At 46.6% G+C, this 26,019-nt stretch overlaps 2 protein-coding genes across 3 annotated transcripts; one reads left to right on the plus strand and one right to left on the minus strand.

Annotated features, from left to right (window-relative positions):
- Positions 1-1,968: 1,968 nt before the first annotated feature.
- SLC25A38 (solute carrier family 25 member 38) lies at positions 1,969-11,637 on the minus strand. 2 transcript variants are annotated; one of them, XM_050333670.1, is made up of 7 exons: positions 11,501-11,637; positions 9,330-9,451; positions 8,590-8,674; positions 7,892-8,071; positions 7,271-7,439; positions 6,524-6,690; positions 1,969-5,662 (listed from the first exon to the last, which is right to left on the minus strand). In XM_050333670.1, exons 1-7 carry the CDS (start codon positions 11,573-11,575, stop codon positions 5,540-5,542), a joined length of 921 nt encoding a protein of 306 aa, XP_050189627.1. In that variant the 5' UTR covers positions 11,576-11,637; the 3' UTR covers positions 1,969-5,539. The 2 variants fall into 2 exon arrangements, with proteins under 2 accessions (XP_050189627.1, XP_050189637.1); XM_050333680.1 differs by lacking the exon at positions 11,501-11,637 and adding an exon at positions 10,487-10,561.
- A 4,656-nt stretch (positions 11,638-16,293) lies between these two features.
- LOC126640945 (C-C chemokine receptor type 8-like) lies at positions 16,294-18,439 on the plus strand. Its single transcript, XM_050317186.1, has 2 exons — positions 16,294-16,347; positions 17,363-18,439. Exons 1-2 carry the CDS (start codon positions 16,294-16,296, stop codon positions 18,437-18,439), a joined length of 1,131 nt encoding a protein of 376 aa, XP_050173143.1.
- The last annotated feature ends 7,580 nt before the right edge of the window (positions 18,440-26,019 follow it).

The raw sequence follows: 26,019 nt of genomic DNA on the forward strand, positions 1-26,019 counted from the left end.
CGGAACAGACTTCAGGAATAACTGAAAGAAAAAGCACAATAGGACCACGTGATATAAATTGCTATTAGTCTTGCAAGGCACACATTCAGCAGACTATTAAATAATCCCAGAATACTGCTTTGTATTTGGTGGGGTATAGAAGTTGTATTAGCATTTAATTGCCACGTGCCATATTCCCCATTGTGATTTTAACACACTTCTCACAGCCCCTCTGGCACGAGGAGAGCATGCCAAGTCATTTAAACGGGGGCTACACATCCTTTGTTGTCAGTCTTACACAGACTGCGGCACACGCTCGGGGAGCTTTGTTGCCGTATTGCCAAGCTTTAGATCGAGCTTTGGGAGCCCTGCAATGTAGTGAGACGCGCGCAGGAGACGGAAAATCAGAACTGTCAGAATCAGCCTTGTAGCTGGATTCGCGGGGCAGCAGAACTCGGGCACTGCCTGTTCATAGCTCCGTACGGCAGCCACAGGCAGCGAGAAGAGCCCCGCGGGTGCGGTTCTTTTGTGGGCAGCGGGACCCCCCGCCCCTCTGTCCGCCGGGCGCGGAGGGGCATGCAGGGGGCGTGGAGGAGGTTGTGCCCTGTCCCCCGGGTCATTATTTGCACAATATTACTGACCAGGAACAAGGCAAAAAAAAAAAAAAAAAAAAAAATTAGGTGTCCTAGCAGCAGAATTCCACACCCATATTACTGCCAAAGTAAACTAAAGCTACAATCTGACATTTTAAAGGATTTACATAATAAAAATATTTACATGTGTATGTGTGTGTCTGTGTGAGATGAGGAATGCCTTCTGCTTAGTTCTGGTGTCAGTGGTTATGCAGGGGACATAATACATTAAAAATTTAAAAAGCAAGCAAAGTGTTCACCTGTTTTATATGTGAAAGGGAGATCCATAACTCAATGTTTTGCTGCAATGACAGTGCCTTTAAACATGCAGTCTTTCCCACCCTCTACCGTCCCAAGAGGGCTAGGGAGCTTGTCTGATATCTCTTCTCACAGCTGGGGCAGCTGTCAGCAGCACAAACAGGTGGTTCTCCAAGACAGCGGGAGAGCTCTGGGGAGCCCTGTGTTTAAAGCAGGCACTGTCCCAGCCCATACCTCAATTGCTATCAGGTACCTGCACAAGTAGTTCAGATCCAGCTGACACAAGGCTGCACGTCAGGACTGTCTCACAAGTCTGTTACACACAGATAACTCTCCACAAAAGTTGTTCCACGTGAGAATGTATCACCTAACCAACACCTGAAAAGAGGTTTGGGATCTTCACGTGCAGAAGATGTACATCTCAGTATCAACAACATCAATGTTTTGCTGAGCACAACATGCCTGCTACTGAATCCCAGGACCATAATGTGACAGCAAAAGGAGGTCCCAGCAGTCCATCATCGCCATGCATTATGCCTTGCAGGAGACAATTTCTGGTCCCCTGTTGAGATCAGACTGTCTCAGTAGCAAAGACCTGGTTAGTTGGAGGTTGAAAACAGTCTCTCCCCAGAAGGATTAAAACCCCACCATCCTAAAGGCAGGTATTTCACCAGCTAGTATGGAGATTCAACTCCCATCCATCTTTACACACAGCAGGCAGGCAAAGGAAGCTGTGCAAAAGACAAGATTCCCCATTGCTGTGTGTTTTTTCCATTTAAAAAGCAATTTAGGTTGTACTAGCACAGCCTGTGCATATTATATATCACAGAAGAAGAGAATATTCATTGCCTTCTATGGGCTCTGAAGACATGCAACAGATCTGTTCTCTTGGGAAGCTCCTTTTGCCGTCTTAAGCCTCTCTTCCATTCCATTCCTTGTGCGATTGATTGGTTTGGGGCTTGGTTTTTTTGTTGTTGTTGTTTTGTTGGTTTTCCCATGTTTGTTTGTTTGTTTGTTTTGGGTTTTTTGGGTTTTTTTTTTGTTTTGGTTTGGTTTGGTTTGGTTTTTTTTTAAAAGAAACACTGAAGAGAAGACATCATTCATTTTGGCAACCAGTTTTTAATAAAACATATAATACGCCTTCTCATATAAATATTTTATATTGACACATAAGCACTCACAATACTTAAAGCCATGCCATGTTCCAAGGTTCCAGTTCTGTTTAAAACAGTGCAAGGGGAAAAAAAAAATCATCACACAGGAAGAATGGAAACATGACGTTTTTAAAGCATAATCAGACTATTTCTCGTGTCCTTACAACTCACTTAAATACAGCCTGCCTCAACTTGTTAGCCAGTTATGCTCTTATGCCACAGCTGCAGTGGCAAGCAGAGACAATCACATTCATTAAAGAGTGTATTGTCAGCATCAGAGGTGATCCAAGAGGGATTCAACTGGGATCCTGCCATACATAGAAGGGATCACACCACTGTCTCTGGAATCCAACCTAAGATGGCTTTGGAAGTGATTATCTGATAGGATTGTTAGTGCTGAATTGCTGGCACCATGCATATAGGTGATTAAACACCTGTGCCCAGATCTTTTATTTAATTTACTTTGCATTTAGCTTGTACAGTGACTATTTGCTGTTAAGTAGAAGCACTGAACTCCAAGGGCAATATATCTAAACTTCGAGTCTGCACTCTTTTTTTGCCTTGACTTGCTATAGCTATCAAAAAGTAACTTCAATAAATCACTTTAGAAACAGAAAGTGAAGAGGGGAAAAGGGTGAAGGATAGTAAGGATCAGAGCTGAGAAATAGTCTTGTGCTTGCCTATGTGATAAAGCTTTCAAAAAAGAGTGAAGCAGAACTTCAGGCTCTCCCTTTCCCCATAAGAGACCTGACAAAAAAATAATAAAGAAAAACAAACAACAAACTTGCATTGCAGAATTCATTCTCCCCAGCTCACAGGTAGGTAAGGTTTTGGATTTGCAGCACCAATGGTAGACGAAACACAGTGCAGTTTAGATTCACTGTTTCTTATACTCAAAGGAGCTCAGGCTAATTCACAAGTCTAAAGCACATAGTTTTTCACTCTACTCCAACATCAAAGCATCACCTCATTTCTCTACAAAGGGGAATGGAAGAACTTTCCCAAAGAAAAAGCAAACACTGCTTTAGGCCTGAATCCAGGTCTAAGACAAACAGTAGACTTTAAAACACTGCGTGTGGGAGTAAATTCTCTAGTTCTTTGTTATTTGACCAGGCAGGAGTACGGTGCATAAAAGCCAAAAAAATGTTCCAATTTCAGGTTTCTAATGAGGATGTTACTTAATTCCAGATTTATCATCTGGCATTCCGTGGATCACTTGACTCATTTTTAAGAGCTTAAGTTTCTGTCTGCACAAGCTGCATACTGCTTTGCCATGGCTAAATCAGGAACTGAAATACGTGCAAAGCACCTTGAAGGCAACCCCCTCTCCCGCCCTTGACTACCACTGCCCAGGAGATCAACAGATCCAACTCACACACCAGATTTAGAAAGCCCCAGCTACATTCAGGCTTCCAGCACAATGTTGTTTTGATCCCATGCATAGGGGAATAAAAGACAAATGAGTAATCTCGTGTAATTGCCACCTTATTCCGCCAGGTCAGCAATCCTAGCCTTGGCTCTCCAGCACTTTGTGCCAGTAGTGCCCAGGATAACAAACAAGCAGGATGAGCAGTTACCATGGTTTCACGCAGTCTCACAAGTTCAGGTCACTAAGAGTAGGAGGGACAGCAAAAGAAAGGATTTGATAAATAATGTGCCACATGAGGGAATCTGACAGCTTGTCAATCACAACGTGGAATGACTTGACGCAGTGCTCTATTATCAACACATAGACATATGCACACAGGACCTGCCACCACCCTTCTTGGAGACTCCTGCACTGTGTAGTGTCCCCTCCCAAATGGGCTCAGAATGAAAACAGGCAACACCTTGCAAGCCTCCAGCCTGTCCCCTTACACTTTACTCAACTTTCACACCAGTTATCAAACCTTTTTGGAGTTGAAATCTGGTAAACAACACCTCTAACAATCTGCATCCCCTCTACTCTTGTGCTGGTTGCCAGGGCAGGCAGTGATTGTCCAAATGACACTCTAAAATTTATGAACAACAGGTAGCTAGCACTGATTGTTCATACAGCTACGGTGCCATGTCTTTGTATTTAGAGACAAATGCTGTGGTTTTTAAGTGAATTGTAATATCCCTAAACATTTAAGAAAAACCAAAGCTAAATTTTCTACAAGGTACACTACAGAACAGGATGCACACTTCCATGCCAGCTTCATGGCTATGCTACCAAAGGTACAAGAGATCCAACCCACCACAGAGGCACAAGTGAAGCAGGTTGTACCCAACTTTGGACAGCACACACTGTTGAGGTCTGTGTAACACAGCAGGAAAGAGTAAGAAGGCACAGTGGACGGAAAATGTGTATTTATCTCTAAGCCTGAACTCAGGGATACTCAAATATGGACTACCCAAAAAGAGAAAATGATCAGCAGGGAAAATGTGAGGGGTGTCTGTGGAGCCCAAGGAGAAGCAAAGTTCTCTACCAAGCACTCACAGGGCTCAAACTTTGGAGAAATCTTACAGAAAGAGCAGCCTTTTCTTTGCAAACCCAAACATACTCCACATGCAATCAGCAGCTGCTTTTAAGGGAACTTTGAAGTGCCAGTATCTATATCTGCTTCCATCATACCTTTATGCATTATGAGCCATGACCCTCAAAGCTACATCAGAGGACCAGTTCGCACTGAGGGTGCTGATCAGGGATTAACAAATGAGTAGTGGGAAGCAAGTAAGTCTCTATGACAACTGGATAAAAAAGAAATGCACAACAAAACCCACTTGAGCATTCCTGCTATTGTTAAACCAGCTGGAATTTTTTTTTTTCAGAGAACAAGTAGAACTTTGGTAGCAATCAATTCTAAAGTGCCTTATGCTTCTTAATTCCAGTGCAAACACTGCTGTAGAGGCAGAAACACATTTCAAGAGTGTGAAGATGCTCAATCACATAATAACACAAAACACAGCAAGGAGGTTCCAGTTACTCTCTCTGCTATCACGCACAGTACAGAAGTGATGTCAGAGACCATGTTTCTAGCTTTCCTTCAGCACTTCATTTCTCTTCCACCCACTCTTGCAATATAAGCATTAAGAGACACATCCAGTCCCCCACTGGGGCCTGCAATGTTCCCCTGTGAGATCAAAGCATATGAGGAAGGAGGTTCTATATCAGAAGTGGCTCACTGTGGCCTTACAGGCCACACTAGCAAGGAACAGACTGGCAGGTTTTCTCCTCAAACACTTCCATTCTAGGAATGTCTCACTGCATAAAGGTGGCGAGCACAGAGCTATTTTTAAAAATAGCTGAAACCCTGCCATTTCCCATGGCACTCTGCATGTGCAGTCCTTCTGGAACACATTGATCAAACAATGCAAAGGTTCAATCTTTCCTTTCCTCTTCTTGCCAAAAGGCCTAATCCCCTGTCTCAGCAGGGCTTTCTTCCTCCTGGCTGAGCAAGGCTTATTCCTCTGTGGAACTGGGAACTTCCTAGTGCCAGTTGATCACAGCAAGCGGGAGAAGGAGTGAAGCTGGTCATTTCTCGTGCAACTCAGTCAAGACTTCAAGCCCATTTTTTCCATCATCTGTTCATACACCGTCCATGCCATTGCTGCCATCAGAGTGCGCCTGAGGGCACGGGGCACACCACCTCGGAAAAAGCCAACCAACCCAAAGTCCTGCAACAGGAGATACACAAAAAGCAAGTCATCACAGTCTGCCTCTAGTGCTTCAGTTTCTCATCATTTATTATATGGAAGAGCACAGGATGTATTTCAGCTCAGACCCAGATCAGTTTCTGCAAGACCCAGGCTTAACTAGCATTTAATGTTTAGAATGAACCTGTAGCACTGCACAATTGCTCTTTCCTGCAAGAAAGCAGGAAGAGCAGTGAGAGGAGAATGGAAAGACAGGATGGAGATAATAGCTGGGGAAAGTCCAACATAGAGAAGGCATGGTAATGGTTTCAAGACACTTCAGGAAAATTGTCTTTGTTTTAGAGCTTCATATTCACAAAAATCATTTAGCTGTTCTGTAAAAACTGAGATTTATAAGTACTGAAGTAGAAAAACCTTCTGATATGAGAAAAGAGTTACATAAAAATACATACACAAATAAATAGATTCCTGTTTAGGAATAGAGTTCAATATGGAAACAAAGCAAACCTGTCAAGATCTGCCCTTCTGAGGGCAGGAAGGTAAAGGTGGGCTTTGAGTACATCTCCATCCTATTCTTGGGATACAGATCTGGGCATTTATTTCTCTTCTAGCATCTAAAGGGCAAAGAATTATTTTGTATCTGGTTTGTATCCGAAACCATAATTTCAGACTACATACTATAGTCTTGGTTTCCCACAGCATGACCCCCTCTTCAGGATCTGAAAATGCTGACACTGATTAGCCTGACTGCAAGAGCATATCAAGCAGTGACACTTGTTCACAGCCTTTAAAAGGCACAAACGTCCCCAGAATACCTGTGCTTTGAGCAAGGGGATCAGAAATGAGGCTACGATTGCATGTATTAGAAGGGATTCACCTCACCTTGTAGATGAAGGCAATGGCCTGGCTTGTCCTGTGGTACTTTTGAGGGGTCAGCTGCATGTGTGTTTTGATGACATCAGCAGGCTGCGTTGCCAGCGAGGCCAAGATTCCCGCAAAGATCCCACAGCCAAAATTCAGCAAGGGCATGAGCACTGGATCCAACTGGTCTGCAACAAGAACAAAGGGAATGCACTCAGACAGAAAACAGGCCAGGAACATTCATGCTGTGTGACGAAGAGAAAGCTACTGAATGATTAAATCAACATAGTAAAATCCTTTCAGGGGGAAAAGCAGCTACTAGTCAAAAGTTTGCACTATGAAAAAGCCTCATTTGCTGGGGAACTGAATTTGACAGAAACTTAGAAAAGACAAGACTGTACAGATGTTGCCCCAGTCAGTTCTAACATCAGAGAAGCCCCAGTTTAGTGGAAACAGAGCAGTATGCAAGACAAGCAGAAGCAGCAAGCAATGCTGAAGATGCACTCTCTTTCAACTGTTCACTAACCCACCTTATTGCATCAGCCCTCATTAAGACATCAGTCAATTTAGGGCCACTTCTGCACTGACCTCAGCTATAGGTCTACAGTTCTCCACAGGAAAATGTGGATGTCTCACCTAAAGCCCTGCAAGAGACTAATTTAACTCCTGAGGCGGAGGGAAATAAGCAGAGCATGCAGGCTGTCAGCTGCAGGGCAAGATCCGAGAGGAGAAATATTTTCCATCCCAGCCTCCAACATTCATCCTTACCCTGCAGTGTGAGTTTTTTGGTCTGTGTGTAGAACATCAGGTAGATGCCAGAGAAGGGGGCATCCCGCAGCAGCGTTGCGGTGAGCCCACTGAACATGCCACGAGCCCCTTCCGTCTGATAGATATTCTTCAGAGCTCCATATACACTCCCATAGCCAAATCTTCCACTCTGCAAGGGTGCACGAAGGTCAGTAACCCATGTGCCAGGCACAGCTCAAGGAGCCCTATACACACCCTGAGGCTATCCAAAGAAATGGTAGTATGCATTCAAGCGTGATGCCCAAGGTGACAGCACAGAGGACAACTCAAGGCAAAAACTGGGTTTCACCTGCCTCAGCCTTTAAAACAATCTTTCAGGAAGGTAAAACATGAAAGATGCTACACATACAACCTATACAACTGAAACTTAAAAATCTCAGGGTGAATTTTGTGTCATTTACCCTTCTTGCCTAAGTATTAGTGCATCGCATCTCCTGCACAATGTGTGAACCAGGATGAAAACAGGTCTACATCCCTGCCTGTACCCCAGTGGCAGTAACCTTCTCCAGACAGAAGAACTTATTTTTCATCCCAAGGAAGATGTGTGACCCCATTAACAGGGAACTAACTGGAAAGTCATACCTCATATCGGGTCTTCACTACAGTCACCGGCAACATGCAAATCCCAGAAACTGCACGTGCAGTGGCACCCAGAAAGACAGACTCCAGGGCTGTGGGTGAACGGTCCACTAGGAACTTTTGCTTCATCATGTACAAAGTGCTGAAGTAAATCCCAACCCCGGGAATACATCTTGCAAAGGACTTCAGAAGAAACAGAAGCAGGTGAAGAAAGAAAAAGCTTACGTAAGACAAAATGTACTACATAACATTTTTGAGACTGTTAAACTTGACAGAAGGCTTTGCAGAAAACAAAAAAATCAGTAAAGCTAACATGCCAAGGAAAAAAGATAAGGTAAAAATTATTTATGGCACTGAGAGACAAATGATTCAGATGATGCCAGGATTTAATGCATTCCTCAATGGTAGCTTCTAGGAACAAGATATTCCAAACCAAAAGGAAGTTTGTGCAGTTGCCATCCCACATTTGCAAAAGTAGTCAAGTGTTCAGCTGCTCAGGACTGCAAAACCACAGGGACTGTCCTAACCAAATCAGTGGAATTCACAACATTAACTCCTTAAAATTGGATATAATCTAAATCATGTGGTTTCATTCATAACTGTACAAGAACTGGCTATTTAAATCCAGGCAGACATAGTAATAAACAGTAAATTTATTCATCCATTTATTTTTAGAAGTCAGGGTTAAAACAGCCACTTACTGGAGAGACACCTTTCCAGAGCCCCAGAATACTCTCAGTACGAACAACCCTAAAGAGCAGCCTTACCATCCCAGCACGACCAGACCTGAAAGAAAGACAGGACAGGAAATGCAGAGATGACCTGCTCCTGCTACCTCGCAGATATATATCACGGCCATCCCCTTTCATGCCTATCTCTGTGCATTATTCTGAGATGCTCTTTCTCAGCTCAGCCTGCTTTTCTTGGTCTCTCTTTCCAGGGCTTCTCAGTTACCTTCTGTTTCTCACCATTTGTAACACACACTAGAGCCCACTCTCATTAGCATCCCTTTGTTAGCCGCACCAGATATAGGCATACACGAAGCAAATGGGAGCAGCTGCATGTATGGAAAAGTTATCCTAGGATAACTGCACTGGATTTTTGAGGCAGAGGACACCCCATGAAACTGCACAGCAGCCACTCCAGCAAACCAGTCTCCCAGATGAGAAGAAACAAATGCTGAGGTTACACATTATTACAGTATATGTAATATTAATTATTAAATATATTAAAGTAGTGTTCACAACTGCAGACACCTTCTCTCTTCTGAAGCAAAATATCAATCCTTCTCCATGGTATAAAAACATACCTCCTCTTTCAAGAACACTCTGAGCTCCCGAATTACAAACCTGAACTCCAAACTCCAGCCAGCAAATAAGGTAGAAGCCTAGGGAAGAGCACCCCCATGCCCCCCATCCATACACACTCCCCACCCTCTCACCCATTCACAGCAGGCTGCAGTGTTTGGAGGCGGGTTTTCAGCAGGTCAAGGGGTTGGAAGAGCAGAGTGGAACAAGTGCCACTGATGGAGCCACACACAAAGGCCTTTAGGACTGGATGCATCTGGAAGAGGAAGAACAGAAATTTAAAAGGCCCTTTAATTAAGACTGGCACAAAAAGAAATATTGCAGCTGCTATATTGCATGTTATAGGAAAGCAAGACAAGCTGACCCCAGATGCTAAGGATGGCTGTTTAGGGCACAGAAAACTTTGCCAGGCCTTTTCTGATGCTGTTTACATTTTATTTGTGGGTTTTTTTGGGGGAGACTGTTCCAGAATCTCCTTGCAGTTCGGTAGTTGGAAAGAGTTTTCTGAACACCGAACGTACTAGCAGCTATTTGGTTACCACTTGCCACGACAAAGGAAACGGGTGCCCCCCTCCCACCTCCAACCCGTACCTTTGCCCCAGCCCCATCCACCTCTGCTGGCAGCACCTCCTACCCTTCCTCCCCACTGTGCACACCAACGTCCCGCACTGCCACGGGCACTAGTGGGGCTCTCTCTTAAGACTGGCCTCGACCCAAACCTGGCTCAAACGCGCCCGAAGCACAGCACGGCCTGCTCGGCTGAGCTGTGTCTCCCGCCTTTCCTTACCCACGCCGGCTGCCGCCTGCCGGCACTTCTCGGGTAACGATAAGGCAGGAGATACAAACCACACGGCAGCGTGAAGATTTTGTGTTTTTTGTTTGTTTGTTTGTTTGTGTTTATATGAACATATAACTGTTTTGTTTAATGGACAACGAGTTTCTGCGGCCCTGGGCACAGCAGACAGATCAGAAGCTGCAGCACGGCGGTGTCCGGACGGACACGCTCAAAGCCAGCAATGGTCCCCCCCCGTGGTCCGAACACCCCTCACCGCCCAGACCCTCCGATACGGGGCTGGGCCCGCGCGTCCCTCCCCTCCCCTGCCGTGCCTCCCGCTGCCCCGCGGCAGCGGAACGAGAGCCGGGCGGCCGCGGAACGTGATGGAGGAGGGCGGGGCTGGAGGCAACGAGTCTCCCGCCGCCTCCCGCCCGGGCGCTGCCTCGGGGCTCTCCTGGGCAGAGCTGGCGAGGAGGGCCCGGCGCAGCGGCCCGGCCCGGCCCGGCCCGGCCGTACCTCAGCGTCCCGGCCCGGCATTCCCGCGCCGCCCGCAGCCAGTGAGCGCGAAGGGCGGCAGTGACGCCCCTCCAGCGCCGCCAGCCCCGCTCCGGCCCCGCTCCCGCCCGGCGCATGCGGGGCTCGTAACCCTTCGCTCGCCGCGGCCTCGGCCCGCTGGGGCACCCCGGCACGGTCCCGGCGGCGAGCGGCGGCCACCCGGCCCTGGCCGGCTCCCCGCAGCCTGGGGTCGCGGTTTTGTCGCTTCTCTCGGCCGTTCAGTTTAGAATCGTAGAACCACAGAATCACAGAATGTTAAGGGGTTGGAATGGACCTTAAAAAGATCATCCAGGCCCAACCTCCCACTAGCCCAGGTTGCTCAAGGCCATGTGGCTTTGAACACTGGAAGGGCTGAGCCATCCACAGCCTCCCGGGCAACCTATTCCAGTGTCTCGCCACTCTCACAGTAATGGATTTCTTCCAAATATTTAACAAAAATTTCCCCTCTTTCAATTTGTACCCGTTACTCCTTGTCCTATCGCTACAGTTCCTGATGAAGAGTCCCTCTCTGGCTTCCCTGTAGGCCCCCTTCAGATACTGGAAAGTTGCTATGAGGCCTCCACAGAACCTTCACCAGGCTGAACAGCCCAGCTTTCTCACCCTGTCTCTGTAGGGGAGGTACGCCTGTCCTCTTATCAACTTTGTGGCCCTCCTCTGGACTTGCTGCAACCATTCCATGTCTGTCTTATGTTGGGGACACCAGGACTGTACTAGGTTCCAGCAGCTGTACACTGCGTTCCAGCAGCTGTACACTCTATTCCAGAACTGTACAATGTATTCCAGAACTGTAGACTGTATCCCACAGCTGAACCCCACAACACGCTGCCAGACACGGGCAGTGGGAAGCAGTGGTTCATAACCAGCAGCTTCCCATGTCTTCCTTCCATGTCACACCCCCCACTCCCCCACAAAACCAGCTTCTGGTGGAGATTGTTTCGTTCAGAAGCCTGAGCTGCTTCCCTGATGCTTCCTTACCGTTACTGTTAGTGTTTCCACCTGGTCTTCCACATCCTGGGCCTGGAGCAGAGGAGGACTGGGTTTCCAGAGCATTGGAGAAGTGAGGCACAGAAAAGAAGCGTTTCAATATTAGACCTGTGCCAGTCCTGAGACTGTGCAGCTTCACTGTGCCTGCAGAAGCAGACACTGCTTATCAACGAAGCTGGAGGAGGCTGGGAGGAGCAAGCGATGGCTTTGACAAACTGCTTTTCTGAGAATCTGGCCTACTTGCCGTGGCCTGAGCAAGTAAGGAACAGCATATCCAGAACGTTACGCTTCAACTAGTTGGGCTGTTCCTAGAAAGAATTCCCTGGGCACAGCAGTAGCCACATGCACAAACCACTTCCTGTTGTGTGCTCACTTTGCCACACGGCAGCCCCTGAAGAAAGAGGGAATATATTTCTCTAAGAAAATGTAACACGCAGGCTGGTAAAAGCCCTTCACTAGAGGCTCTCTTCCCTTTTGCAAACTCCCCTCTTGTTATGCAGTACTCTTCTCAGGGGAGCAACTGCCTTATATTTCATTAACTGATTTTCCTGCTAGCTCACGAAAAAGAGGATCAGATCAGCTCACCCCCATCCTTCCTGGTGCTTCTTTCCCTACCTAACATCCTGTTCCACTGTGGACTTCCACAGGGACAACATGTGTCATCATGGTCTTCTCCACGGGCTGCAGGGGAATCTCTGCTCCAGAACCTGGAGCACCTCCTTGCTCTCCAATCTTCACTGGCTATGCATTCCACAAGGCTGTTTCTCTCACATATTCTCACTCACTCACAGCTGCTGTTGCGCAGTGTTTCTGAATCATAGAGGCATTGCCAGTATCACTAATGGGCTCAGCTTTGGCCGGCAGAAGAGCCATCTTGGAGTTGGCTGGAACTGGGTACTACCGATATGGGAGCAGATCCTGGCAGCTTCTTAAATAAGGGACTCCTGCAGCCCTCTTACTACCAAAACCTTGCAATGTAAACCCAATACATCACCACTGATTATATAATTGATTATATAAGGAAGCTGGCTGGGAGATATGTGTCATTTTGGAAAAGCTGCTTTGGCTGTTTCTTTTGGCATGTTTCTGTCTGTGCTGGGGTGGGACTGGGTAAGTAGATTGTTTAGAGGAGTAAGCTTAACAACTCTAATAATGCTGCCAAACTCACGTGAGGCATTTGAAATGTTTCTGTATAGAGCTGAGAATGTGTGGTTGGATCCTATCCGTCCATGTCTTTGGGTGAAGCGACAGTGGACATTTTTGTGGTCTTCTAAGCAAAACGGGCTGCACCAACAGTGGCCAAATGGCACACATCCATAGAAAGAACTCATCCAGCATGATACCCTGGCAGTCTCCGGGTTCTTGTCTTGCTGTGGACCTGGAAGAGTTTTCTCCCTTAAAATACGCCTCCTGATGAATAAGGAGGTGAAGCAGCACCGCTGATCACACACATCTCTGCAGGGATGTGCCTCACTTCTGCAGGAAAGCCCAGCAGAGGGAGCCACACCCCTTCAGGTTGCTGTCCTGGAGAGATGCAAGGAGACAAATCAGCTGTGGTGGCTTTCCAGCCACCAGTGGTGTGCACATTTATTCTTCAGTAAAGAGATGGGGAGGCAAAACTAAGCTGGGTCCAGACTGGTCCCTGCTCAGGGGTGGGTGCATCTGGGGAGCCCAGCCACTGTTTGATTTAGGTATAGGATGACTCTGAATCCCTGGTCTCTTCTGCTCACTTGCCTCACACTGTGGTCTCATCATGGTTCCAAATATCCCCGTTCCTGAGAAACAGGAACTGAAAGCCAAAGTGTTACTGACTCTACTGAGGGAAACAAACTTCTCTGCAGAGCCAAACACTACTTTGAGGCACTTCCAGTGAAGGAGAGATGCTTCTCTCCCAAACCCCAAAACATTTACAGTGGCAGCACTCATCAGTAAGCCCATTGCCATGTTAGAGCCAACAGGGCTGGGGCCATGGAGTGACTGAAGACCTCTCAGCTGGTCCAAATGGCAGTCTGACAAATATCACCTCTGAGGTGACACTGATGCAATCCACCTGGCTGTGACCATCAAGGTGGAACACATTCCCTGCATACACTGTGCTGTGAGGACATCTTCCATAGGAGGATCCCACAGGGCTTTATGGGGATCTGCAGGTCACCGTGGTCACCAGCACCACCCTTCTCTCTGCACTGCTGCAGCCAAGCACCCCTCAGGTGCTTAAGGTGCCAAATTTGGGGTTATGGGTTACAAAAGACATTTTCAAGCTTTTGATCCAAGCCAAAAGGGTTCCCAGGTGAACCTATATTGCCATGCTGCAACTGGAATAGTTTGGCTCTACAGTGCCTGTGGGATGTTTTCTGCTGAGGGTATGTTCAGGAGGAACAGGTTAAGTTTCTCTCATGACACCATTTATTTTCCGTGTGCTATAACACTGAAACTGCCCCTGTGAAGCCAAGGAGTGGGCAGAGTGAAAGCCAGGTGAAAGCAGAGCATCCCATCCAAGGCTGACACATGATGCCAATGGGAGCAGCACCAGCACTCAGGCACATCCTGTTCACAGGGTGGCTACCCGAGGACAACTGCAACTGCACCCCTCTCTGCTTCTCCTGGGCACCTTCCTCCTCGTCCTCCTCCTGCTCATGCTCTTTCTCCTTTCCCGCTGGCACCGCTCTTTGAAAGGACTGGGGCACTGATGGCCTTCCTGATGGGGTTGGTGGCAAATTTTCCTTGTTCTTGGGCTTCCTGCAGACAGGGCTTCCCACTACCATGCAGGACACAGCCAAGGTCTCCTAGAGAAGGGCATTGGGCCTTGTCTTTCCCCTGTGAATGAAGTGCCAGTGGCCTGCGCCCCTGCCGTCACTGATGCATGTTGACATCCTGTCTCCTCTGGTCAGTGCTTTCCCCATAGGAAGAGCCCGGCATGGAGCTTGGCAAGCTGCAAGCAGAGGTGCACTTTGGTTTCTCTGGCTGGGGGTGTTTTGTGCTACTGCGACTGTGCTGACCAGCGCAGGCACCAGAGGATGTCCTGTCACAGGCTCTGTGCAAATGTTACAGGCAGCTTGCTCCTCTCCCACTCAGGCTCAGTGAAACTCGTCCCCCAAGCATAACATGTGTGGTGTGAATGTCTGAGGTGTCACCCTCAGTCCCAGCTACTGCGCTGGGTGGCTTGTGAGCCTCTATTCCTGCTTCACTGGGAGATGCCTGGACATTTCACAGCTCCCTGGCAGTCTCAGGGCTGCTGGGGCTGCTTGTTCGTCATGCTCGAGCAACCTGTCATGTCTGTTTAGGAGATGAGAGGCACAGAACTGCCAAATTCCCATTTGGTGGACACATCTTTTTCCACACTGAATGATTCCTGGGTATATTCTCTGCCACCAACACTAACACATTTGTGAGTGCTCTATTAAACTTGCATATGGGTAGTGGAGATTCAGCTTCAACACTGTCAGTAACTCCTGTGACAAAGTAATTTTGATTTCTAGTTTTAGGTATTTTAAGAGTTAATACCCATGTTAAGAGTCTTACAATACCCATAGTAAGAGTTAATACCATGGCTTGACTCATGCATAAAACTTTGACCAATATCCCTCTGCTGACTGCGGACAAAGAAAGCCAGTCACCACCACATGTGCAATAGTTGTATATTTTCTTGTTTCACAGATATTTATCCCTCTGCCTTTGGAGCAATGGTGAATGCAGGTGGACATTCGAAGAATTTGGGAGAGACAAGAGCCTGTTCCAAATGGGGATCTTTAGCAGCACATCTATGGACTGATGCCCAGTGAGGTACTGTTTGTTCAAAACAAACAAAAAAATGATGAGATTTGCCTGAATTTCAGTAATGGCACCAGGCTATAGTGAGGAGCAGCAGTATTTAAGGAGATAACACACACTTCAGATGTTACTTACTGGTCAGCAGCACTTGTCTTTCCCATGTATCTTGTGTTGTGGGGAAAATCAGAGACAGCTATGGGATAGAAACCGTGTTAGGTCAGGATGTGGTGGCAGTGGGTACTTGGTAGAGTTGGTGGAAATACAGTGCTGTTCAGGGCTTTATTTGTCAGTGAGACTGTCCTGCAGTGTGCATATTTTCAGAAGAAAGGGTGATATGGACTTGGCAGCATTCAGATTACAGTTGGACTCGATGATCTTAAACATCTTTTCCAACCTAAATGACTATGATTCTGTGATCATTTCCCTTTGGTATTTCTGCCTGTGCTTGGGTGATTGTGGTGGGAAAATGCCTTCCAAGGAGAAATGTTAAAGCAAACATGGTGCCCTTTACCACTGTGGGCTACTGGCAGCATTGGACCATTCCCCTCAGACATCTTCACCAAAAGTTCTTGGAGCAGAGGACAGGCAGTGCTACTTTCTCTCTCCCAGCCAGAGCAACTGCAGAACAGGGGCAGCAGGTGGGACGGGGGCACCCAGGTGAGAGACGGGGACACTTCAAAGACGTGTGGGGGAAATTGCAAATCTCTTCCACTGACGTTCATATAAACGCCCAAAGTGAAAAAGCCTACTGATAATTCAGAAGATAAACCTGAAATGTTTCCGTTTTTCTAAGTGTCAAGTACACATGTCACACAGAGAAACACATGTCACACAGAGGAAAAGATATTTTAGGACTGTGCACTGCAGTGGTGAGGACCTTGCCTGTGACTTGGCATTGCAGCATAAACTAAGGTAAATACTTCCAGCCTATATAAGTGAAGGTATGCCTGCTTCTTAAAAATATGTCATATAAAGACAATTTTTTTGCTCTCTTTTAGACACAGTGTTGGATTATGGAGAGGAACTTGACATACCAACTGGGCAGAGGTGGCTCTGAGGACATGTTGGTGAGTCAGTCTCCATCAGGTTGCTCCCCTGCAAGCTGAGGCCAGTATAGCCCATCTTAGAGGTCCAGTTTTGTCTATGGGGACATATAGCATTGAAAGAGATGACAAGGATTTAGAAGAAATAAGTGTGATTGTTGTTAAAAAGATTGAGTGAAAATATCTTTGGCTGATGAGCTTGTGGAAGAAGGCTGTCCTTGAGGGCAGAGGTAGTGCTAGGAGTGTCCTATGGAGGATATCCTGACTGGAGTATGTGCTGCCATCCATCTTCTTTAGCTCTTTGCTGTCATAGGGATATGGTGGTTGCAGAGAAGTCAAAGCTGCGAAGGAGGGAAGAAGAGGCAGAAAGCCCCATCTGCTCTTTGGGAAGTCACCCCGTGGGCCAGAGCTGCCACTGTTGATCTCGCCTGGGGTGGCTAAAGAGTGTGTAATATGCAGCACTCACTGGTGACCTGTAAGTGGTGGTGCCTTTACAGCTGAAAAACTGCTTAAATTGTGTAGGAATCCTCTGCAAAAGTAACTTGTCCCGTGAAGGGCTATTTTTGGCACTCAGCTAACAGAAAATGAAGCTGTTAGGAGATGAACATTTACATGTCAGTTTCTCCCTGAGCCCTGCTCCCTTTCACCTTTCAGAATGAAAGATGAAATAGGACCCCAAAACCCATACCAGGGACTCTCAGCCCCCTGGCCATGCTTATTTCACTGCTGGTTTGGGGATGCTCCCTGTCTCTGGTCCCAGTGCCCCACCTCGACTCAGGGATGGGGCATGCCTCCACAAGGAGTCAGGAGAGTCAGCTGCATTCTGATCTCCTTGCCCCTCAGGTGCAAGAACCTCATCCCAGATCTTGCAAGGGAGGACCAGTCACTCATGTTCATCCCTTGTTTGCATCCTGTACCACAGCTGCAGCACAGCTGTTTTGCCTTCATGTGGCTTAGCATGAGCTGACTTGTGCCTAGTATATTTACTAAGAGGGTAATATAGGATTTGGGTCTTATAAACTTTTTTGCCCTTGAACAGGTGGGTTACACATTACCAACATCTAACTCTCCTGCAGCCTATGAATCCAGCTTCTACTACCCAGACCTGGGCGTCATCTGTGATCCTGAAAATATTCCAGCACTTTCATCTACCTTTTTTCCAGTGCTGTACTCCCTACTGTTTGTGGCAGGCCTTGTGGGAAATGCTTTGGTGATTTGGGTTCTAACAGTTTTCAAGAAAATCAAGACTATGACTGACGTGTATCTGCTGAACCTTGCCATCTCTGACCTTCTCTTTGTTTTCTCCCTCCCCTTCTTGGTTCAATACTCCATCATGAGTCAATGGACTTTTGGAAATGCTATGTGTAAGATCATCAGCTCAGCTTATTTCATTGGTTTCTACAGTAGCGTCTTCTTTATAACCATCATGAGCATCGACAGGTACTTGGCCATAGTCCAGTCTGTCTATGCTCTAAAGATTCGGACAGCTGCCCATGGGGTTATCACCAGCCTGGTCCTTTGGGTAATTGCCATTTTGGCATCAATGCCAGACTTAATTTTTTACCAGGAAGTAAATGACAATAACCAGATTAAGTGCATCCCTCACTATCCTGGTGGCAATGGCTGGAAGACTTTCAGTAATTTTGAAGTCAACATCCTGGGGTGGTTGATCCCTGTTGGTGTCCTCATTTTCTGCTACCACAGCATCTTGAAAAACCTGAAGAAGTGCCATACCCAGAACAAGTACAAAGCAATAAAACTGGTTTTTGTTGTTGTAATTGTGTTTTTCCTCTTCTGGACTCCCATAAACGTTGTGCTCTTTTTGGACTCTCTGAGGAACATGTACATCATTGATGACTGCCAGACAAGCCAAAGGCTAGATCTAACTGTGGAGCTGGCTGAGGCGCTCTCCTTCATCCACTGCTGCCTCAACCCGGTCATCTATGTCTTTGTGGGTGAGAAGTTCAAGAAGCATCTCTGTGAAGCTTTCAGAAAATCTGCATGTTTTCTATTGATCTGCAAAGACTACAGAGCTTTCAGTGGATGCAGCCTGGACAAGCACTCCTCTCTGCACACAAGGTCCTCACAGTCGTCCTTTGTTGGTACAGTCCTGTAGAACTACAGGTCAAAAACGATCATCCTGGACAGGTGAGAAATCCTCCCAGAAGGGCATCTACAGAGATGGACTGTTTGTGCAACATTTTATGACAGAAAAAGTGGAAACAACTACTTGATTTTGCTTTTAGTGTTCTTGCTTTTTAGGGTCTTTTTTAGCATCCTCCTCCCTTTCCCTTAGCACATCCTGCCCTGCCTGCTTCATGATAGGGTGGTGGAATTTACCAGCAAACTCCCACGTTGCCTGAAGCAGCACAGAGAGGTGCCTTAGAAACATATTTTCCACCTCTCATATTCAGTACTGAAAGGAACTGTTTATGTTTCTGAACTCCAGACACTTGACTGCTCCTTCCCTCATCTCAGCAGAGTGAATTGGCTTTGTGAGCAGGGACAGGGCTCACTGCACTAGTAGGAACCTGCTCTGTGGAGGGAAATGGTATCCAAGTTTAAGATGTCACACCAGGGACTGGCTCCCAGTTGACATGTCTGAATGAGTCTTTCAGCCCAAAAAGAGCCAATTGAATAATTGGATAAGCAATAAAGAAATAAATGCTGTCCTCATGTTTTTGTGAAATCAATGTGAATTAATATCTAGGTATGATCTTGACACCCCATCTGTTACCAGGGCCTGCAGCTTCTTGCCTAGAAGGGTTTGGAAGCTGTAGCCCTATAAATGACGCTCTGGGTGTCAAGAAATAACACTTACAGGAATGAATGAGACCTGTAGGAACGGGTGGAGGAATAGTTACCAGGAAAAAAGCTGAAGAGTGGAAAAACTAGTGAGTGTGAGCTGAGAGAGTGGTAAGTGTCCTATGTCAAAGCTTTCTGTGGACCTGCTGCCTGTTAAACCACAGGCCAGGGTGGTGTCTGCTCTCAGCAGAGCCCTGACCTGTGGGCTGAGGAGCTGGCTGTTCTGCAGGAACAGGATGGAGAGAGACACAAACAGGGGTAATTTCTCAAGCATCCTGTAACTCAGGCGATATCTAAAGCAAACAGCACTGGCTAGTTTTGCATGACCAGAGGCTGCTAAAAAACCCAGATGGCACTCACAACGTCCCCCTGAGGGAAGTTTTTGAATACTTTAGGCAACTGATGTGCCGGTGTGGTTACTGCTCTTGAGCATATGGCAGGGGTTGACCTCCCAGTTACTGTACCAGCTTGGTAACTGGTTTATATGTGAACGGTTACTGATTCATATATCTATGTACATATACATGTGTATATGGACTTGCACATACACACAAATAAACACAAATAAACACACATCTATACATGTGTATATATAGAGAAATATCTTTTTTATATATAGAAATATTGATAGATAAATGCAATTGTTTTCTTAAACTTCTATCTCTGATCTGTTTTTCCGTACAAGATATCACCATATTTTAAGTTTTCAAATATATTACTGCATGCAGTATAATTGCACAATTCTTACACCCAAGGAACCCATTTCTTCATTATTTCTTTCAACCTGTGCATTTATTATGGCCTGGACAGTTCTACAAAACTGACAATCCCTTCTGCTCCCTCTTCTCTCCCTCTTCTCTTTCCCTGCCTCTTCCTCCTTACCTGGGAAGAAGCAGAAAGCAGATTATCTTTTATTTTAGAAATTTAATATCTGTAAGCATCTGCCTCTGTAGTGTTACCACACTTGTACCTTGGGCTTATTCCCTAGAATAAGGCAGAACAAAACAAAAATAAAATTATTTTAAACCACTAATCTTCTTCGGATGGGATTTACAAGTTTAATTGTGCTCCCTGCAATCTGCAAGGTGAAATCTTTCGCACAAATAGGCCAGTAATGAAAGGTGTGTGAGAAATACATCTTCCTCATGCAGGCCATGACACATTTCCCAAATTGTAAAGCAAAGACGGTGGCCAGAGGAAAAGGTTCAGCTGCTGCCTAGGTTCCAGCAGCAGGATTGCAGACAAGCGCAACAGTACAGTCACTGCCTCTCAGTGCCCTACCACCCTCGGGCAGCCAGGCTTTTTTTTTGGGTATGCAAACACTCAGGTGCTCTAGAAGGGGAGTCACAAAAATTCAGGACAAAGCCAAAGGGTGGTAGGCAAGAGGACAGCCCCAGCTCTCTCCCCTGCAGATTCACAGTATGAGCCCTCTAAATCAAAACTCCATCAGCTGAAGCGCAAGAGATGGGAATGATTTTTGCATCCCCACAGCTTTGTCCTGCATCTCCTGTATGAGTGCTTTGGGACAGGCGCTGGAACCCATTTGCCCAAGCTCGCAAGACAGTGGCCTTTCCCTGGTGTTGCTGAGCATCTCTGCTAGGGGATATCTCCTTCCTTTTAGAGGTTTCATTGATTGCTGTTGTGTAGCTTTCATTGATTGCTGTTGGAGTGTGGCTGTGATGACCCAAGGCTTCCCCACAAGGGCTGTAACCTGGTGGTGTTAGGGTAGCATAAACGTGCAGAGCCTTCTTTGCAAAGTCTTTCACTTCTCTAGCTCTCACTGGTGGGCATCCTCCCCTGCTGCTGCCTCAACACCTCTTGCAAACCCTTCTAACACAGAGGTGGGAGAAACTTTCTGCAGTTCAGTGAATTTTCTGCCAGAGGCAGCTGCCTTCCTCTATTGCAGCAGCAACATCAAGAGCTCTGAGTTGGACCTGACCTCAACTTCTCCTCCCGGCCCAGCTGCTTTAAGCTGCTATTGCTGCCTTCCTGTGCAAAGGGAGAAGGTGAGACCCACATCCGGAGGGTACATGGCTGGCAAGACCTGCCCTATGTAGCTGTGAGCGACCAGGGACATTCCTGCATGTTACAGAGCATCTCTTCTTTCTGAAGGGACAACCCTGAGAGCAGTCTTCTGCCCTACCAGTGCCTGTGAGGGCATACAGAGCAGAAGATATTTTCCTGCATTTGTGCAAGCTGATGGGCAGCTTGAGGGTAATGGAAATTTTAGGGTCTTCCCAAGAGCTGGGAACACAAGAAGTTGAGGATAGACCAGACCATAGCCCTAGTGCCTGTTTACCTACTGTGTAAAAAGCACCCAGTACAGTTGTTATATCAGTCCTGCTCATATCTGCTACTTACTTTCACATCTGGATCTTGCTTTTTCTTTTTGCTGAGATGATGCAGGTTAAAGAGGATTCAGGATGATGTTGGCACATCAAATAGTCAGATATAGTGACTCTTGTTCTTAAAACAGAGACCAGCATAACTGTTACCCATATTCAAGCTTAAACCTAAAATACACACCAGTTTTCTTTTGATTTATTGGTTTTTACTAGCACAGAGGGTCCCTTCTACAGATGGTCTCTGTTTTGAAGGATGGAGTCTTTGTCTGATGCCACCCATGATGTCCTACTTGTCTGCATGGAAAGGCCTTTACAGGCTGGAGCGTTGCAGTGGCATCAGGGGGCTCATCTTGCGTGATGGTCATTTAACACGCTGTGCAAACCTGTGATGTAGTTGTAGAGAACAAAAGGGTGTGTTTAGGGACCATGCTGTTGAACTATACCAGCAAAAAGTGGGATGCATGAGGACATGTTAGCTTACGGTGTTGCTAGATCCCTCGGAAAACAGTGTGAAGTGGAACCTAGCAGATTGTTCCTCATCTCAGCTCTGAGCTGCAGGACTGCCACTTTTAGCACAGGGAATGATAGTCTTTGCATCTTGTTCCAAAACAGCATCCTAGAGTAAGAAACTAGTCTATATCTGGCCTTTTCTGGCATTATACTGAAGCCTCCTTCCCAAGGCAACATGGAAACGACACTAACTAAATCCTTGGCAGAATTTCTGGCTTTCAAGTCACATGTTCAGGCCACTGCATGCAGTCTACAGATGAGGATGGGAGCTTCTGACTTGATCCTTTCTGGAGGAGTCCTCCCAACCAGCAGCACAACTCTGCCTCTTTCTGCTGTGGTACCATCCAGCTACACCTGGAGGACAGAAGCATCAAAACTTTAACAAGGAAAAAAAGAAAGGTTAATGAAGGGTATCTGTGTCCCATGCTTCTCTTAGCTGAAAGATACTCCTATGCCTGGATGGGCTTGCATTAAGCATGCATAAAACTCCCCAAAGCCCTCTTAGTTGTATCACGTCCAAGATAATCCTGTTTTATTTTCTGCCTCCTGGAAACACTGATTATATATACATCAGTATATATATATATATATGCATATTATATATGTATTCCAGTTATGAAACACCATGGAAAATAATAACTGCTCCACAAGAGGATCCAGAAAGGAGGACCATGACAGAAAAAAAAATAAAGATGACTTTAGGTATTCTCTACAGATGTAAAAATAGTTTGGGAAATTGAAAGGTAATTATAACCTTAGTCTGAATATGTCATATTTAACTGTGATGTGTGGGCTGATATGCATTTTTGGTTAATACACCTTAAAGGTTAATGTCCCTTAAAGGCAGCAAATAATGCTGGGCAAAGCAAAGCTGCTGCTGTCCTACGTCAGTTTTGACATACAGGCTCTGAGCAGCGTGCTCCTGTGTCTGTGCGCTTCTAGATAAATCCGTGTTTCTGCTGCCTCGGCTGACAGGTCAAAATGTACAGAGACTTGTCACAGAAATCCCCAACTCAGAAGAGCAGTAGCGTGATTTGGGTTTCCTCAGCCACTGCTGACGAGTGCGTCTGCCGGGAGCTCGTCTGACCCAACGCCGCTCTCGTCTCGTGGCTGCTGTGCTTTCCAGAAGCCAGTGCAGCCAGTGCAATGCTGGGTCAGCAGCTGGGGCACAGTTACCATGTAGAATGAACTATATGCAAGAGAAGCCCACCACCAAGCAAACAGCAATGTCTGCTGTGTTACTCCAGTAAACACGGTTCTTCCTTACCATACTCCAGTATCCAGGCAGGCTTCCCGGTAACGTTAATGAGTGTGCAACATGTGCATGTACCTCTGCATCAGCAAGACAATTATCCTTTTATTCACTTGGCACCCTTGGAGAATGTTGAGTCTCTGTAATCCTCCGCATGCTTGAGTTTAGAGAAGTTGTGAATGCATGTGCAGCATGTGAAGATGAGTACAGTGATGGACAGAAAGTAAGGACACAGCCATGACTGAACACAGACCACCAGGACATCGCAAAAGTATTGACTGTCTCTTGTGTTCAACTCAGCACCAACCTTGACTGCAGCACTCAGCAAGATAAAGAGACCTATGTGTCGAGAAATGTTTGGAAACCAGCTGTCAGAAGGCCATGCCTTTCCTACACAACAAGGAGTGAAGGAAATGGGTTTTGTTCGCTAATGCTCAGGTATTCAACTGGGCTGAGAGCAAAGAGCAATGCTGGATCGTTTCCTTCAGTCTTTTGTCCATGCTCACCAAAAGGCAGGCAACATTTCCACTCCCATCACTCACCATGTCTGCTTCTGTGTCTCTGTACCTCCACACCTCTTGCACCATCCCCACTCATCTTGGTGTCCCCAACACCACCCTGCCCCAATGTGTGCACAGAGAGAGGGGTGGTGCTGGTGCAAATGTACCCAAGAGCTTCAGCTCTCATAAGCAGCACAGGGGAGGGGAGAGAGGACGGAAAGCAGGGAAGGAGGGAGAAAAGGCATTTCTTCATTCATCATTTTGAACAGCAGACATTCCTCTTGCCTGAATGAGCCCAGGAGGAAACGGATGTGATTGCCCCATCAATGGTTTCTTCCCTTCTTTCTTGGATCTTACTGTTTTTTTTGGAGCCAACCTCAAAAGCAGCACAGCCTCAGTGATGTGCTCTGAGTGATGGGTGTAACTGAGGTACACACTGAAACATGCGGATCAAAGCAGCTGGTGTGCACATCACCCATCCCAAGGGAGGAGGACACCTCCCCAGGAGACATGGATAGGCCTCTGCCACCTCTCCAGGGCAGGAGAGCACCACCTCTCTGTGATAGCTGGAGTCAAACAAACAGCTCAGGAATACAGATGTGGTCACCAAGGCATGAGTGAGCCTAAGTACTAAACTGTTCCAGTGCCCTTATCCCTTCCGTGTCATTTCTAATGGGGGAATAAATTTTCCTTTTAACTTTTAATGTCTTTCTGGGACACACCCCTACTGTTTGTAGAAGGTGTGCAAACCTTCAGCTTTCTATGGCTCTTCTCTTCAGCAACCCTTGGGCTGAAACATTTTCATCTCTAGACATATCCTCTCTTTTCCTCTCTCTGGGTAATTTTTTTGTCCCCGTGCTTTTAGTGAAGAATAAATGCGTATCCTGCTGGTGTCTGGAAAGGTAACAGAGCTCCGTTATCTCCTTGCATCTCTCCAGAACAGTGAAGTGAAGAGATGAGGCTCCCTCTGCTGTGTTTTCTCTCAGAAGTGAGGCACGGAAATGCTTTCCATGAAGGGTTGTATGTGTGTGAGCAGCTGGTGCCCACAGCTACTCCAAAAGCTGCCATCTGTGCTCTGCTACAGGACAGCATGGGAGGAACAGGACTCTGCTGTGGCAGGGATGCACCTCCACAAGAGTTTTGGAGAAATTAAGAGGAAAAAATGTCCAGCAGGGTTCAGTGTAGTCACAGCTATGGTACATGTTGAGTTGCTGAGCCATGCAGAGCAGGGCAGCTCTGCATCACAGAGTCTGGTGGGACTCGGGGCTCCATCCTGGAAAGACAGAGCAGTTACTCCCAGGACATTACTAATGCCCATCAGCCCTGCAGAGAGGACTCCAATGAAACTCCTGAGAGCCAAGAGAGCCCCTTTTTTTAGAAAACCACCACCATCAGGCTTTTCCACATGGCAGTGAAAGCAGAGTGAGCTAGGGAGAACAGCATTTTGATCCTTCAGGCCAGACATTTCTTTACCAAGTGCTTCAGTCCACAGAGCTTGAACTTGCCAGTGCTGCTGTGCAAAACCCTGTCTCCCCAAGCTGACCTGGCAACCTGGCCATTGAGCAGGAGGAGATACCACTCATGTGGAAGTACCACTGGTCTCCACAGGTTTTGAGAGAAATGAGTTTTCAAATTCAGAAGGCAACTCGGAGGGAGATGGCATAAAAATGGGGGTTGCCCTTCTTTACCCACTGTGTCCCTGCAGAGCATATCCTTTGATTTCTTTACATCCACTCTTGATTTCTTTCTCTAAAATTATTGTGTACTTCACAGTTGGGAAGACAGAACACTCTACCTAGCCCTTACTAGGAAAAGTCTCTCTGGTTACAAGGGAGGAGATACCTCTTTTGTTTCAGCTTGAAGAAACAAAAGATGCTTTTCTCCATCCATGTATGGACCAGAATGAAAGTCTTTTCATCAGCTTCCTCAGACTTTCTTATTCCTGAGCTGTGAGGGTGAACAGAGGTTGAAGATGGAGAGCAGAAATATTTGTTGATGTGGCAGTTGTCATTCAGGTGGTGTTGATTTCATACCTGTCTTTGTTGCACTACAAGTGCACACCACAAGAAAAAGCAGCACTCTTATCTAGGATTATCACTCACAACATAATACAACAGAAAGCCTTTTCTGTCTCCTGGGAAGACCTGTTGAGGATGTCTTGAGTCAGCCTGACTTGGTTTCTCTTTCGTTGAAGTCCTCCAGATAAAGACTGTTTGGGTGTTCCTTTCGTGAAACCTCATTTCTTCTCGAGGGTAACAGCAAGCTCTGTGTTCAGTTCCAGTTA

Source organism: Myiozetetes cayanensis, unplaced genomic scaffold (genome assembly GCF_022539395.1).
Source record: "Myiozetetes cayanensis isolate MyiCay16 unplaced genomic scaffold, myiCay2020 scf1, whole genome shotgun sequence".
In the NCBI taxonomy this organism is placed as follows: Eukaryota; Metazoa; Chordata; class Aves; order Passeriformes; family Tyrannidae; genus Myiozetetes; species Myiozetetes cayanensis.

Coding starts and splice junctions, on each gene's coding strand:
- SLC25A38 (XM_050333670.1), bottom strand. CDS start 11,575: ATGCTCTGGAAACCCAGTCCTCCTCTGCTCCAGGCCCAGGATGTGGAA. Junction 8,675..9,329: donor CTGCAGCCTGCTGTGAATGG/GTGAGAGGGTGG, acceptor TCTTTCTTTCAG/GTCTGGTCGTGCTGGGATGG. Junction 8,072..8,589: donor TCTGGAAAGGTGTCTCTCCA/GTAAGTGGCTGT, acceptor TTTCTTCTGAAG/TCCTTTGCAAGATGTATTCC.
- LOC126640945 (XM_050317186.1), top strand. CDS start 16,294: ATGGAGAGGAACTTGACATACCAACTGGGCAGAGGTGGCTCTGAGGAC. Junction 16,348..17,362: donor GTGGCTCTGAGGACATGTTG/GTGAGTCAGTCT, acceptor GCCCTTGAACAG/GTGGGTTACACATTACCAAC.